Source organism: Cornus florida, unplaced genomic scaffold (genome assembly GCF_030987335.1).
Source record: "Cornus florida cultivar Cherokee Brave unplaced genomic scaffold, ASM3098733v1 CherokeeBrave_3.0.0_Hap2_Chr11, whole genome shotgun sequence".
Lineage (NCBI taxonomy): Eukaryota > Viridiplantae > Streptophyta > Magnoliopsida > Cornales > Cornaceae > Cornus > Cornus florida.
The window spans coordinates 101,229,981-101,247,221 of record NW_026775581.1 but is presented as its reverse complement, the minus strand read 5'-3'; the positions used below and the strand labels follow the sequence as shown (position 1 = coordinate 101,247,221).

Genomic DNA, 17,241 nt, shown 5'->3' with positions numbered 1-17,241 from the left:
ATCGAAGCAGAGACCTCTTTCACACCTTTATATATAATTAACATTTTAATTATTATTTTTAGTAAATTGCATTAACCTTCTATTAAGTTTAAGTAAATTACAAAAATCACTTTATATTAAAAAATTACACTCACTGCTTTTCAAAACTTATGATTTAATAAACTTGCACCTTAGTCAATAAGAAGCCCTGAATTGTAAATTTAGACATTCTGAATTCAATTAAATGATATATGTAAAAAAATATATATATAAAAAAATTATTTTGAAGGCGGAAAAATAGTGACTAATTCATTTAATATCTAGCAACAATTATTAAACAAAATCTGAAAGAGACCATTATGTTGGTATATTTTTTTAATATGAATGCCTGTAATTTTATCATATTACTTTTCTTCTTGTAATTTTCTTTATGGTAAATTATAACTTTACCTAAATTCTATGTAAGGTTACAAACTCACCTATAAAGTTTTAGTTATTTTTGAATATTCACCCAACTTTTTGAAAATGTTTCAACTTTAGGTTTTTTTTTTTTAATGGCAAGAAACCCACCCCCACCAGCACTTTTGTCCTTTTAGAGATTCAAACCCTATATGTCACCAGGCCATTGGTAACTTATAGATATTAATATAGATTTTTTTTTTTTTTTTCCCCTTCAAAACTGTTTTTGGAAAATTCAATCAAATAGACCCAATATTAATCTGTTTGAAGTTAATCAAAACAAATATGTAAATTCAAAAAGAAAAACACTCTTGTGTGAGCTAAAATTTTCAAATGTTAGATTAGGGCTTTGAGGTTTGCACTCTTGATCCAATGCACAAGCTCAATCTGGGAGCGTCTTCACTTTATTATGGCAAAGAGAGCAAATCAGGGGTTGGATTATAGCTGCAAAGCTTTCATGCTTTAAGGGTACAAAAAGGTGTATATTGGTCCAGTACATACCCAGAGATAAGGCAGCTAGACATGGACTATTTTCACTAGCTATAATCAAATCTTTTGAATTTCTTTTTTTTACATACAACAGCTTTAATACTCTGGCTTGATGAATGGGCATCTACAAACCACTGAAACCACACAAAAAAACTGCCAATATATGAATTGGGAAAGGGCCACAAAGAAGTAGAAATGCAAACACCAAGACCCTAAAAAACTATATAAAAGAACTAAAAAAACAATGGCGCTATTACAATGAGGGCAAACCAGAGGGATTAATAGATAACTGCTTCTTCTGCAGCCTCCCTCTCAAGTTCCTGATCTTCGCATCCACTCTTGCTGTGAAACCGATTTTGGTCTCCTGTCTTGCTTTCTTCCGTTCTCTTCTCCACATATGTCGATCCTTCACATCTTTCCTGTAGTACTTGATTTCTTGGATGACATGATGATCCAACGGATTGAAAGATCTTTGAAAAGATATGTGAACCATGTATGGAAGATTACTAGCAATTGTTACTAAAATGGTGGTATACCAGTATATTGGAGAGGGAGCAAGAACCTCTGGAAGGATTACGTAGGCATTCCCGGAATAAATTGGAGGCAGCAAGCCATATAGGAAAAGAAACAAGTACCAAGAAGTGATGCTGCCCCAGACAAAGACGTGTTGTATCCATGTGAAGTGATTCGTTATGAGCGCAATCTGGCAGTTTACAGCCCAGATGATGCAAGTGAACATAGTTGTACCCACAGCAGCCATGTCAGCAGTATGGCCTTCCCTCGGGAAGGATTGGTTATAAAAGATGCTAATGTTGAGGAAGAAAATGACCAGGGAGGAATAAATACCATTTCCCATCCACCCCAATATCCTGTACCAGCCAAAGAACAAGTTCTTCTGTCCTTGCTGATACAATGCTGGGAACTGAAAAACGCGTGAACTATGCGTGAGTGTGACATTGATGAACAGAATAGATGAAATTACAGACGAAGATGCTAATATTGGAGTAACCTGTAAGCATATATCCGAAGAAACATCTTGTTCAAAGACACCAAGCGAAATGACAGGCAATGAGGTAAGAACAACATTGAATAGCAGCATGTACCAATCGTCATACACCGCTTGGCCGGAAAAGGCTGTGAATGCCTCGAAGTAGAAAATTGTGAGGCCAAAAGCTATGTTCTTGTAGAAGAAATAACATATCTGAATGCACAACAATGCAGTTCAAATAAGGATGAATTAGTGGTCAAAAACACTAGCACAAAGGCACAAAACTGAAATATGTAAACTGCGTACGTGTGTGTGCATGCAGTGCAAAAATGATAAAATCATTAATATATAATGGCAGTATCATCTGTTCTTTTTTTTTTTTTAGTTATTACCATCTGAGCAATTCTCTTATAGCACCAATGTCCATGGACAACTAGAAGAGTCTCTAGAAACCGAAACTGTGCAATAGAAAAGTCACTAGCCATCACAGCCTGCAAAAAACTGATAATTTAGTGAGCCGGACTATAATGTTCCCTTGGCTACTTGAGCCTGGCTAAAATATAAACATTAACCAATAAAAGTTAAATGGACCATGGTTTTGGACCCAGTGCCCCATAATATAATCAATTTGCTATGGTAGGAGAAGAAGTTGAAAGACTATAGTAGCATTGAACAATGCATCAACATTTCTGAACGTGGATTCAGAGTTGATACTCTCAGAATCCTGAAACCAAACGATCCATAGAAATTGACAACTAGTACAGTTATTGACATAAACTTGTACAAGGTGGAGATCATCTGACTAAATGCTTATTAGGCAGTAGAGCTGATATGATTACATTACTAACCTCCCACCCCACCTTCCAAGAGAAGATGAGTAAAGCAATTGAACCAAATGAAAAATAAAAATAAATAAAATAAATAAAAAGAGACTAAACATCAAAAAGAAAATCATAAGTGCAGGTTGACAAGGACAGTTGCTGTGAAATTTTCTGCATGTGGCTATTTCTCTTATTGGTCGGTAACAGGTTCAGACAGAGAAAGTTCCTGTCTGGAATCGAGATTAGTTCCACGCATGAAAAGCAACCATAAAGCTAGTAAACAACCCAACCTTCTACTTTTCACGCAATATTCTCAAATATTCATTGTGCAGTAACTGGACATAATATTTCGTTCACATATCCCATTTTTTTTTTTTTTCTAATACCCCAGACACATAAAAGGAGAGTTGATATGGATCCTTAGTCCATGCCGTCCAAGAGATCTGAGTTTAAGAAAAAATAATGATCTGTAAAAAGATGTATTGTGCTACTACTAAAACATGTTAGAATTATAAAAATGTTTGTACTAAAGCTTTTACAGATGCATAATGCAAACAAAGCCTGTTAGTTTCGTTACCAACCTGCATTCCTTCCACCCCACTGATACCAATACCAATATCTGCTTCTTGAATCATTCCAACATCATTTGCACCATCACCAATTGCTAAGGTGGTTTTTCGAGTTCCTTCTTTCACTAATCTTGTTACCTAATGTTCCAATGAAATTAAAACTTGAACAAATTGAGAGATAGAACAAGACAACCACAAACTCAAAGAAAAAGACATGCAACTATCTCTACTATATGAATATTGCTAACTTAGAAAACCAAATAGCAGAAAAGACAATGTTCGGTAAACAAAGTCCATCAAGAGGAAAAAGATATCGCACCAGAGCTTTCTGCTTCGGAGAGACACGACAGCATATGACCGATGCACAACCAACTGCTAGATTTAGGAATTGATGCTTCATATTATCCTCTAAAGCGTAAGTTAGGGTTTTCCCATCAATAATTAAGGCAAATGCAGCATGAGGATCCTTTTCGAGCTTGATCATTCGGGTGGCATTGATGATTTGCATCAAAACGTTCTCTTTCATAGCCTGATCGGTAGCAAGAAGCATCAAAGTTTTAACATCAATGAAATAAATTTCCTATAAAAGATCTACAATGATTGTTTCTGAAAAACTTTACCTCTTTGGGATCTTTGGCTGACATATCTGCATTCATTGTTGTTATACAGATCTGATTCATGCCCTGTCGAAGCAGACTACATGCAAATCTGCATCACTCAAACAAAAATTTTATTTCAGCTATTGGTCTTTAAATGCAAAGTCATGAAGTTAGTATGCATTAATCAGAGCCTTATTTTTAGTTGCTGAGAGACAAACCCTATGTTGATGGCAGTCTCCATCTTATCTCCAGTAAGAACCCAGATCTTGAGACCAGCTTGTGCCAGTTTATCTATGCACTGAGGCACCTAGAAAGAAGAGTTATAAAAGCTGAGGGAGATTGTCAAAAAGATAATGCATAAATAATGGTTTTAACACTATAGTATTGATAAAACATACTCCTTTCTGCAGTTTGTCCTCCACAGCAGTTGCACCAACAAGAATCAAATCTCTTTCCATCATATCAGATGCCCGTTCAAGCATTGCCTCTCTATCACCACCAAAGGAAGTCTTTGCTTTAAGAAACTCATTGTTCCAAGCAGAATACTCTGACTCTTCAACCTTTCTGTAAGCAAGTGCCAACGTACGCAACCCAGCTTCCCCGTAGTCATTCAAATGGGTTGTGGTAGCTTCCTGAAACATTCTTCCACTCTTTGATAAGCGATCAAAGATGATGCTGCATAATACAAAATTACAAACAAAGGAACAATTTATTGAATTTGTAAACAAATCAACATTGCTAAAGGACAGTCTAGACTCAATGAACTGGAGTGGGAAGGAAAATATATAGAGCTTCAAAGGTCATCCTGCTCTATGTCTGATTACTTAAACCATCAAACTTTAAAGAACAGACTAAAGATACAAGTTTATACACTCCATAAACACCTTGTGAGCAAACTTAAGGTTCTACAAAAATTACACTAATGATATCATTGTAAGCTGTAAGAGCTTCTGAAGGAAATTAAAGAAAAATAAGAAAGTAAGTCATGAGCCAAACCTATCTGCACCCTTGCACAGGAGAAGAATCTCTCCCTCCTCATCCCGGACAATGACGGACATTCGCTTTCTTTTACTACTGAAATCCAACAGATTGAGAATTTTGAACTCCCTGAAAATTTTAAGAAGACAAATAATATGGTAAGACACAAAGAGTCCAAGGAAGATCAACAAAACACCAAATAAAAAAGGAAATTGTTCATTTGCTGTCTGACCTTTCAACTGGCTTTTCAGAAGAAGGATATCTTTCACGAACAAATACGCTTGTTTGAGTTCTTTTACAAAACTCAAAGCCAAATTCTCTTGCTGCAATAAGAAAAGCTCCTTCATCTGGTGACTCAGCTTCATAGTTGAAGCTTCCAGTCTTCTCATTTAGCTCAGGAAGCGCGGTGTGACAAACTGCAAGTATCCGAAAAAATAACAAAATGACATCTGCATTGGGCTCTTTCATCCAATTTCCATTCATGAGGCGGCTGTCCTCAAAGCTAAACCCCTTGATCATAGGTTTCTGATCCTTTTCATCTTTAGAAGTAATGATAGTTTCCAATTCAATTTCTGATGCCCCGAGACCAGTTCCTCTGTCTTCCCAGAAACTATGTGCACTTTTTTTGTCGATAGCATTGCTTGGAATTTCCGAGACCTGCCTATCAAATTCATTAGCCATCTGCTTCGCAGCTGCGGCTTCAACTTCACTAGAACGCATGCCATATGCAGTACCAGCAATGGAACATTTGAGAAAGTCCATCTGGTTGCATGTCAAAGTGCCAGTTTTATCAGAGAGGATTGTGTCAACCTGACCTAACTCCTCATTTATATTTGATGTCCGTGCTTGAGCAGGAGTTCCAGTCTCTTCATCATACATATGTATATCGTTGTTAATGAACATTGCCTGCAGGACCTTCACAACCTCAATTGAAACATAAAGCGAGATGGGTATTAAATATCCATACAGGATAAGAGCAGTAACCAAATGGAAAAATCCCGTCAAGGCGGACTTTTCCGGATTAAAAATTGATGACGGATTCTGGGGTTTCAAGTACCACCAGTCTGGCACTTCAAACTCAGACTTTACAGAGAAACCTATGGAGCTGATCAACGAGATCAACACAAGGAGGGTGAAAAGGAAGTATATGATTTTGTCTGTCTGTTTTTCAATCGTGCTCCTTTTTGAAGGAGACCTTGTTGCATTCTGCATGACTTTGCTATCATGACCAGTAAATATCACCACTCCAAACACATAACCTGTATTCCTGAGCTTTGAATCTCTAAGAAGAATCTGGCTAGGATCAAGAGGATAAACCTGATGATCATAATCAAGATTACCCACAAAGGTGTAAAGGCTGGGGTTGGGGTCTTCACAGCTAATTGTTCCAGTGAAGTCCCTGAAAGTCAGATCATCATCCAAGGGTAAGGTTACCTCCGAAGCTCTCTTTACCTTCAAGTTTGTCTCTCCATCCAAGTTCATAGTCTCCACATAACAAATCCCATCATCATAACTTGATGATAAAAGAAGTAGATCCGCAGGAAAAAATTGATCCTTTGTCACTTTCACCACGTCTCCAACCCGAATCTTCATCCATGGCTTAAGACCAAAAACACCATCACCTTTGTGGATGATAGCCTTTCGCATATTGACCTTCATATCCTGAATAAATCTCCGCCAATCTTCCAAAGCTTCCTTTGCCATACTAAGCCCAACCACGAAGGACAGAGGAGCAATCATACTTATAGCTGAGAATGGGGCGACGGGTGTGAGTGACAGAATTGCAGCAAGGAGGAAATATAAGTTGGCAACACGGCGGAACTGCTCAAAGATGGCCTTAGGCAGGAATGTGAAGAAGTTATACTTTGTTGTTGATATATAATTCGAGCAGTATTTATGAGGTTTCTTTTCGTGGAGATGAGGTTGGTTGCAGTTCACAAATCGTGTAAATCCGGGGCCTTGGAATTGATGTGGTATGTCTGCTTCAACATCAGGTGGCCTAATGCATCCAAATGTGTACAGACTGCTGCGAAGCCTGGCCCTTATCCTTCCCCGTGGCATTTTTCTGGTTTCGGCTCCAATTCGTAATTTTGAGCCCAGATAAACAAACACCTAAAGGAAAACCTCCACAATCTTGCCTTCACCACAATAATTGAAGGAATCTGCTAAGCTGTACAACATTATCTTCTATAATTTAACTACATTGACCTATCACCTAGATTTCACAAGATGCAGTTAAGCATCACCTGAAAATATATCAACCCAATAACACATGCAAATCAAACTTTATGCATTATAATGATTAAACCTTCTTAAGAAGACCTATCATTAAAACAATCAAATTTGCATTAATTAATTTGAAGATTTTGAATCAATTAGATAAGAAAAAAGAAAATCACAATTTCACGAGCTAGAACCGCATAAATAATCTTTAATAGAATAAACAATATATATAACACAAGTATAGATTCCTCATTACAGATTAACTAAGATATATCAAGAAAAGAAGAACCCAGAAAGCCACAAATCATTTATGTAGGTATAGATATATAATGAGAAAGAAAAAAGGGTACCCGTAAAAACATGCATTGTCTACCTTTAACGTGAATGTAGCAAACCCATTTAGAAAATAAACAGATATGAGGAGAGAGAGAGTCGAAGTTGCAGAGTCGCGATGATAGGGAAGGCGGAGCTTAGAGAGAGAAAATCTAGAGAGAGAGAGGGTGAGGAGATTCGAGGGACCCAGTTGGCAAAGAAGCCCGCTCTGTGTACTCTCTCCGTCCGACTACAAACCAATGCCAGGAATTTACGGGGCCTCTCCCTTACATTTTTGGGTAGGTGGGGCCGCTTTCTTTCTCGCTGTATATTTATTTACAGTTTTAATTTTTTTTTATTTTTTAAACTCATTTTGTAAACTAATTAAATGAACCTCTCGATCCAACTCGTTTGGATTAATAAATAAAAATTCCTTTATTAACTTTGACCTCAATTATTTTGAGCGTAAGAATCAGCTGAATAAGTTAAATATCAAGATTTCTGTTGGAATTTATTTTAACTTAAAATTATTTATTTTGTGATAAGTTTATAATGAACTAACAGGTGTGTGGCCTAGCGGTATAAGGCTTTTACTTTTCAAAGAGAGATCAAGAATTTAAACTTCAATGGAGGCAGTGTATGCGAGTCCCAACTAGAGAGAAAAAAAAAAAAAAAAAAAAAAGCCCTATAATGATAATCTATATATATATATATATATATATATTTCTAATTTAGTTGTTTATCTAATTTTTGCTCAAAGAAGTAAAAAGAACTCAAAACCTTCTTTTATTGCCATCAATCATTATATAGATATATTTTTATAAATAATACCATTATTATAGTAGATTTCATAATATACATTTTTTTTTAGAAATTTATTAATTAATAAGATAAAGTTATTATAAGGATAATTTTAGTTGAGCTCACATCCTCAATTGTTAAATCATAAGTGTGAATGTATTTTTTTGTCCAAAGTTCGGGGACATAAACTTGCTAAAGTGCCCTCAAAACAGACTTACACATTGTTTGATAACACAATTAGGTACTTAATAATGATGATGTATATTACTTAATACTAATACCACTTAAAACAATAAGTGCTAATTAAAATTGAATAAAATTTTATGTGATGAATTTTTTTTTTTTTTTTGACATGTGATGAATATTTCACTTATGTGAACTTAAACTGTAAAAAGTACTAAAAATAAATTCTTAATTTATAATTAATGATTATAAAATTCTAACATTTTTAAGATTCAATTTTAAAAATTTTCAGCACTTTAATTTTCAAGTTTATCAAATAACGTTGTACCCGCACTTAGAATGTCCCGAGTCATTGTTCAGCTTGGGATAAATTTGATTTTATAAGATTGTCTTTTTACAGAACTATCCTTGGACAAAAAAACTCACAAGTCTTCTTTGTCTTTTATCGCTCTCTCGACAATGGTGGAAGTAACAGACGTGTTTGTTCTCTAATTTTAAGGTGTTGGTTGACTATGCTTTAGGGATGTCAACTCCGAAGTGCCCTTACCCTAAACTTTTCTACAAAGAAAAATTAATTCCTAAACCGGGATGTCTCTCATTATGTATAATTTAAATAGCTAAAATATAATGTAAATAAAATTAATATATAATTTTTTTAGAAAAAAAAAATTTATAATAAAATATTTAACTATAATTATAAATTTTGTTAACTTTGTAGCTACGAATCCAAAATATCATATCATACTGCATAAAAAAGGGCCAGCAATTATAAAACAAAATGATACAAGGCCGGGTGGCACGAGTTTGAACATTGAACGCTCATTCTCAAACCTGCTCTTGCACCCTCCTCATTAGTTGCATGATGAGAAAAGGATGTTAATAGCCATCTCTTCACAGCACAAAAACAAAGTTCATATACATTTAAAACATATATCCGTACATTTTCCATATAAATACAAGAAATTACTTGATTGGAAGATAAAAATTCAAATTATCAAATCTGTAAATAGGACTGGAAACAATGATTTTATCAAAATAATGACAAGGCGGGCTGTAAGAAATGAAAATGCAAGTTTAGTTTTGCACACTACCATTTAATGCAAATAATGTCACAGTTTATGCCACCACTCAGGCTGTACATCCTCAATTACAGACTAATATTGGGTTACCAAACTTGAAAATACATGTTTGAGTGGGAGCACAACTATGTTGTACTATCAAAGTGAGAATGCAGAATGTAAGTTCAAGACAAAGCACAACAATTTATGTAAATAATGTAAAAATTTAAGCTTACACTGAATCTATCTCTACCGATACCCTCAATTAACGAGACCCATGCAAATCACAAAGTTGCAATGCAGGGGAATAGCATTATCTCCAACTTAACCAATTATTTTATAGGCCGACAACAGGAAAACATAACAAGCCCAACAGCATTATCCTTGTCATAAGATCAAAAAAAGAAATCTAATTCTGGAAGTGGAATGAACTACCATTCCGCCAACTCTCAGAAAAATATACTTATAAAGAATGAAAAGCCAACTCGTTTTCTCTGGGTGCACTCAGATGCACTATTTGAGAAGGGACCTTGTCAGATGTTCACGAGCTGCAGCCAAAGCTTGGGTGAGGGTCTGCACAACATATTGACAACATCTTACCATTAGATAAAACACCGAAAAGAAGCACAAAAGGCCACCAGCATCACAAAAGACCAAGGAGGTGTAAGATAAACTGCTAGAGAAGCTTGAGAGAGTAAAAGTTGTCTTAACATGATTAGAAACAATTTTGCAGCCAAGTGATCTCCTTGACTCAAAATATAATCTTTCAAGTCTTCTTGGATTGGACATGAATAAGATTAATTATTTCCATTGACAATCTATTATTACCAGTCTATTTTATCCAACAGCATAAATTATTGGTTTTTGATGAATTCTAGTCTGGAAAGAAAAAGTTAGAAAAGAGTGAGTTTCATTACCTGCTCAGACAAGGGTGCCCCCGCATCGATGCTATCAGTTGCTACTTTTCCCGCAATAACATTGGCATCCGTTTCAAGAATCATCCTGGAATGGATAAAGAAAAAAAGATTAACCTCATCTTGATCATAATGACCTCTTGTATGGAAAAGAAGTAGCATTTAGAGCAAGTTCATCATCGGCAGGCATGGGGGAGGGAACACATAATATTTTGCCGTACAGCGATGAGATTCAAATGGCAAAATGAAGCATTAACTCCTCTTCTTCTTTTTTTCCTTTTTTTTTTTTTTTGAGTAAAAGAAACACAAACTCCTTCATTATACCCATACTTGCAAAATCTAGCATACTGATAATAGATTAAAATGGAAGAACTTTTTGTTTTAGGTTTAGGTACATAAGCTTATAGGATAGGAAACACGGGATGGGAAAAGGCGGGGACGGTAGGAATGCACAGAGAATTTGCATTGCATTTGATTGTGACATTTTCCATACAAAAAAATAATATAAAACCTACAGCAGAAAAAGATAAGAGCATGCTACACTCCTGGCTAAAACTTGAAACTATTTGAACAAAAACTAAAAATAGAAGGCATGAAGCCACACTGAAGAAACAGAGTTGATTTACTACCTCCCCTTAGGCCACCTACCACCCAAATGATCAACTATTCACCCATATTTAACCATTTTCTCCCCAAACCCATATTTAAACTATTCAAATTGATGTCTACGTTTGCTGTGAGTAAATGACATTTCTATTGCTAAGATCATTATCCTCATAGATTGAGGCAAGAAGTTCTGTACATGCATTGAGCTAGAAGATTGTATAATTCTTGCAAAGAGTATTTGTGATTTAGTCACATGTTTTACTACTCAGTCATCAGAACCATGAAGTAATATTCAGGTGCTATCTGAGATCAATTGTAACTTAAGGATTATGTCACCCCACGGATTTCGAGACCCAAAACCCGAGGTGTGATTAGAGGGATTTAGGTAATTAAGAAAACTAAGGTTATTCAATTTGTTAAAATAATCATTTTGCTACAATGAGTTTAAATTTCAAATTCCTTAAAAAGCCATTTCATTGAGAACATTCATTAGGTGCAAATTTCGGTAATATGCCTACATAATTTTGAACTTTTGGTAGCTATAGGGACATGCAAAAACTCCTGATATTCCATAATTAACATATCCAAATACTATACTCAAAATCCAGAAAGTAAAAGATATTACATTCCCAGCTCATAAGCACAGCAAACACAAGGCTAAGTTCTAATGTACATACAGTTCCCAAATTTATGAACTTTACGTATGAAGTTTACAAGCCCTTATTTCTGTAAATTTGTCATTTGTTAAGCACAGTGTTTACCATTCGATGCTTGATTTTTTCGTTTTATGGATGCAACCGTTTTGGTTATTGGTAAAGATGATGTTGCCTATCTTCAAGATTTCAACCAATCAATCTCTTTTAGTAGACAGTAGTCTCTGAATTTGTTTCTTTGTGCAACATTGCTTTTAATTCAAGGTGAGCAGATAGTCTAGAAAATAGCAAAAAAATGAAATTAGAAGCATTTTCCTTACCCTCCATCAACAATCTCGTCAAGGCATAGAAGAATAAGATCTAGATTTTCGAGGGCCTCCATTTTCTCAATGTTATTCCTATAACACAGGCATGCCATATTAGATAGCATAAAAGCACAGACTGAGATATCATCAGTATCAAATTTAAAAGCACCAGCTCGAGGTATGATCACAAAAACCTTAGGAGAAGGGTAACTGCATCAACGAAACCCTGAAGAACAGTGGATAGGATTAGTTCATTTTCATCATCACCTCCGGTCACAAAGAAGTGTAGATCTTGGATGAACTTATAGACAACAATGTTGTTCTCAAACATTGCTATTTCAGCTGTAAATAATATAGCAAACACATGAATGGACATTAATGGAACAAAGAAGCATAATTTATGATAAGTAATATCAAGAAGGCAGGGAAGGATTGGTCAATTAACATCCCTCAAGAAGTCCCTTCAGGGACATCCGATAAAATTGGAACGATACAGAGAAGATTAGCATGGCCCCTGCGCAAGGATGACACGCACAAATCGAGAAAAGGTCCAAATTTTTTACTTATCAAAAAAAAAAAAATTAACATCCCTCAAGAAGGCAGGGAAGGATTGGTCAATTAACATCCCTCATGGTAATCAGATCTAGGAAAGTAATGAATGTATTCGTATTGGTTAAGCTTGGAAACTGAGATTATATGAGGTAAAAAAAATCATAAGAAATTTATACAGACACTACACTTGTGGTGAGTGCTCTGACTGATATTCCACTGTGATTACAGTGTTCTCTCCATTATTTAACTGTGAGGATTCTAGATCCAAATGTTGCTGACTCTCTGAGCATTTATTCCCGACTTCTATTTGGCACTTATAAGACAAAATGTGAAATTGTCATCTCACCTAATGAAATAAAGGAGGTGACAGCCTCAAGGGTTCAATTCAAGAACTTACGGTTTCAATGAACATAACTTTATGCACAGTGAACGCTCTTCTCAGGCATATCACACCACCTCTTATTTAAATTCACAAGAAATTTCATTTGAGTACATAGAAATGACCACATAAAAAGACAATCCATTTAGATTGAACAAAAAGAGACTTATTAAAAGGTGGGCTGATTGGCTCAGGTTGGTATTTTCTTTGTTTCATTTGAAGTTGACTGCTTGGTTGATGTTTTCTTGATTTAAGTTGGTTATGGACCTCTGGTTTTGTTTTTTCAAGGGGTATGCCACTTTAGTTCCTTGTACTATATTTCATTTCATCAATATAAATCTATCTCATAAAAAAATAAAAATAAAAAAATAAAAAAATAAAATAAAAAAGTAAAAAACAATGGCAATGCTCATGATAAATGATGACAAATGTCATGCAGAAAGGAGCAAAAATTGCATTCTATTTTTACTGACCTACTATCAGTCAGTTACTTGATGCAACTACTATCCACCATTTTGTCAAGCAAGAGCGGATGGACAATGTCCAGTTACTGCAGAATGTCGAAGAACAGGGTAGGCTCGCTGTACTTTGGTCATTCAAATCATGATTAATAAAATTTAGAATGCAAGAAACCTTTTTTCTTTTTTTTTTCCTGGATAATGCAAGAAACTTCCATCAACTACATAAGAGATGGTTTTCTGATTTGGTTTCAGTTTTTTCCTACTGACAGATAAAGGTACTGATCTTGCAGTGAAAGAAGAAGTACTAGTTGCATAAATGTAAAATGCAAACGTAAATGCAAGAGGATGCATATCCTTGTGATATAGAATAACTAAATGATATCTTGAACATGCACAGCTACGTATATTTGGGATCATACATTAGAGTTAACCACTTAAAAGCATATCACTTCATAAATCTAATAATAGCCAGTAATCTTAAAGAATGAAACTGCATAGATAATATTATAAAATAACTTTAAGAAACTATAATTTTATAAAATAACAATTTTTTTAAAAATATCTTTAATCTAAAGTACTCAATAATACAAGAAAACATAAAAGAAATATATGGTATTCACCGGGTTTTGGTGCTTTGTGGGTGCTCGTGCTCCTATGTTCAAAAACCCTCTTAATTGGGATTCAACTCCTTATTTATCATCTGTACAGCAAGTTTGATGTAATTATAGATTGAAGGGGAAAAAAATGAACTAACATTTTATTCTAATTTTTATTTAATTTAATAGAGCTAAAATCTAACTAGTGAGATGCACAAGATAGAGAAAAATGATTTTTATCCAATTCTATTGAGCTTAAAATTAGCTCCAAAGGTACAGCTGAAGGCTATTTTGGCAATTAATTTTGTCCATAAATGAGGATACTTCCCTAATACTAATAAAGATGATGCTTTACCAGACTAGAGGGTCATAGAGGTCACTAACAAGTATCAAGGGCGCTGGGAAGGAGTGAAGGACAGATTGCACATAGGCCCAATCCTTGGAATTAATTGAGTAAAGTAGCTGCTCTCAGGATTCGAACCCACATTCTCATGCTTTACCATGGACTAAGGAAATAATTGTAATAAGATGAACTTCTATAAACTGTTATTGCTACTTTCTGTAGTTGACAGAAGTTCCAAAATGAGAGGAAAAAAGAAAAAAAAGGCAACTTTAGGTCATAAGTTTTTCTAAGACTTAAAAATAAAGACCTCTGATTAATATTGCCCAATACAACTATCCAGCTTCAATTAGGTAGCTTCTCATCTTTTAAGAGGAGAGAAAAAATGTAAAGCACAAGGTTCAATATTTCATCAGCTTCTCTATTTAGTTTTGCAACAATCAAATAAAACAGGAAAGTTTACAGCTAAGGTGTAGAAATAGACCACAATAATGGTCATGTACTCGGAACCATGAATTGCTATTACAAGGGCTTTACGTAACTATAGTTTGAAACCCCCACCAATCCGCACCTGCTTCCTTTAAGGAGCCAATGCTACCCCCACAAGGTGGGCTTCTAACAATTTTATTTTTATTTAGTTTTTCCACAGAAGTAGCTTCTAACAATATTGAAAATCATAAAAAAATAATTTATCTTCCCCATATTAAAAGTTTCCCCTTAATTGTACTTAAGAAAATAAATCAAGTCATGTAAGTTTTGTCCAGTCAATCTGGGTTGCATTCCGTTAATCAAGGTGCTAAACCTTGAGTAAAATCTAATTGAAAAGCAACACATTTTGCAAATCTCATAACAATCAATTCAAGAATGTCAAGAAAAGGTAAAAAAAACTTGACCTTAAAGCATACCTTCTGTCCGAGCATTTGTCTTCTGTGTTTTGGTAAACACCGATTTTTCAAAAGCTAACTTTGCACTATTTGTTGGCCAATCATCAGAGTAATACTTGACTGCCACACGCTTCCCTTCAGAATCCAGAAGAAGAATATTTTTTACAGTAGGGCATGCATCCTACATAACCCAATCACAGCAATATCCTCACAATACAATCATTTACAGCAGTAGAGGCCACTTATAAGTCTAATAGATTATAATTGAACATTCCAATCTTAGATAGCAAATTAGTCAAAATATATCCATACATAAATATATATTAAATTGCAAACAAAAACATCCACCAGCTATTTTATGATCATCTAAATGTGTGAGCGCTCACACATGCATATATGGATACTCGAGTATAGGTGCGTAAATACATGTGTTTGTGTGTTTGTGGATAGGTAGAGAAGAGAGAAGTGAATAATGAAGCCATTTCCCCAAACACATTGTTTTTGTTTGAACATCAAATCAAAATATCGGACATTTCATATGAAATAATACAGATCTAACATGAATATATCTATAAATCATGTATCCTAGGAACAATTGCAAATAAAAAAATGAGAGATTAATAATTAAAAAAATTATGTGAATCTTGTTTACCATGTTCTCAACAGAGGGCTTTTGTTTTGTCGTGATTTAAACAATGATAAACCCAGATTCGAAATGTTAGTTTAGTTTACCTAAAACTTTTTCGGCATACAAACGTCAGATCAGGGAAAAGATCTAAGATTTCATGGGAATTACAGATCAAGAACGCATATGAAAAAGTAGGAAATTGCAGATCTACAGAAATTTAAGCTCTAGAAAATTGGAATTTGCAAAAATAGAAGATATGAGAGAGAAGAGTACTCACTCCATGGATAGAAGAGTTCGCCATTGATGCAAGTCTCTGACTGAAAGCTGAAAACAGAGAATTACTTCTGCTCTGATTTGGAACTTAAGAGGTCGGTTGAAGTATGTGTAATTTTTCTTTGGGGAAAAATCACATAACCCCCCTTACTAATTTTTTCGTTCAAAATGCCCCCACTAAAATTAAACATCTAAACCAACAAAACCCATCAAGTTGTCCCAAAATGACAAAACTGCCCTTCCAAGTTAATTATAAATTTAAAACTTATAAATCTAATTTCTATTTTTTGGGTTAAATTTCAAAATTGTGCAGATGTATCTTCCCTTACAGATCAAATTCCCAGACTTTGATCATACTGAACTTCGACTCTACGGCGTCGATTAGGGCGCCATCGTCCTCTCCGTCGACACCGACTTCGATGAGTTGCAACAAGAAGAACCAAAGTATTGTTGTGAACACTTCCTTCTACGGTGGCGTTGCCACAATCACCAACCCAGTCAAGTAAAATTTTTGATTTGGACCTCCTTGTGCGACTCCGGCAACATTTTCCCTCTGTTTGCTCCTCTTGTAAGTAGCTAGAAACACCCCAAATTGATCAGATTCTGTCTTCGCCTGAATATTCGCCACCGAAGGACACCCCAACTCACCGATTCCGGTTGAAATTCCGGTAATTCTTATCGCCAGCGTTTCTAAAATGGGTTCGTCGATAGAGGACGATGTCGTATTGGTCCAGAAAAGAAAGAAACAAGGTGAGCCCCACGGCGATCATCGAATCATTGGAAACCTGAATGCCCTGAACGTTGTCGCGAACATCGCTGACGCTTCGCTGAAGAATCGACCTCGAGAGCCACTAGAGCCACTAATTCGAAGCTTGCGAAGTCGCCGACTAGGAATTCATGTGCACCGGCGGACTCGAAGATGAGTCTCTGTATGTCCTTGTGGTCTCTTCCGACACCGTCCGGTAAAGATTGACCGAGAGAAAGTCGTTAAGCCATCTGGTCCCCGCCCGAGAGAGTCGTGATGGCCGCTGCGATCGTCGCAGCAGTTGAGAGTGAACGGCGAGATCTAGTTGATCAGAATTACGTCGTTGTCGACAATAGCAACAGATATTTGGTCAGTGAGAGAGTTGGATATGGCTCTAATCGCCGATGAGGTCGAGGAGTAGTGTCCGATTGATTCGGTGCGGATGA

General features: G+C 35.5%; 2 protein-coding genes and 1 non-coding gene across 3 annotated transcripts; 1 reads left to right on the top strand and 2 right to left on the bottom strand.

Moving 5' to 3' along the window:
• Positions 1-793: 793 nt before the first annotated feature.
• Positions 794-7,125, bottom strand: LOC132286598 (probable phospholipid-transporting ATPase 4). The gene is made up of 10 exons (XM_059788956.1): positions 5,115-7,125; positions 4,901-5,011; positions 4,303-4,579; positions 4,123-4,211; positions 3,926-4,013; positions 3,625-3,834; positions 3,318-3,443; positions 2,308-2,406; positions 1,937-2,128; positions 794-1,849 (listed from the first exon to the last, which is right to left on the bottom strand). Exons 1-10 carry the CDS (start codon positions 6,941-6,943, stop codon positions 1,181-1,183), a joined length of 3,690 nt encoding a protein of 1,229 aa, XP_059644939.1. The 5' UTR covers positions 6,944-7,125; the 3' UTR covers positions 794-1,180.
• A 2,514-nt stretch (positions 7,126-9,639) lies between these two features.
• LOC132283636 (coatomer subunit zeta-3-like) lies at positions 9,640-16,203 on the bottom strand. Its single transcript, XM_059785622.1, has 6 exons — positions 16,055-16,203; positions 15,171-15,330; positions 12,132-12,279; positions 11,953-12,030; positions 10,377-10,461; positions 9,640-10,032 (listed from the first exon to the last, which is right to left on the bottom strand). Exons 1-6 carry the CDS (start codon positions 16,076-16,078, stop codon positions 9,973-9,975), a joined length of 555 nt encoding a protein of 184 aa, XP_059641605.1. The 5' UTR covers positions 16,079-16,203; the 3' UTR covers positions 9,640-9,972.
• Positions 12,395-12,497, top strand: LOC132287251 (U6 spliceosomal RNA). Its single transcript, XR_009472967.1, has one exon. It is a non-coding gene; the product is annotated as a U6 spliceosomal RNA (small nuclear RNA).
• Positions 16,204-17,241: the final 1,038 nt, after the last annotated feature.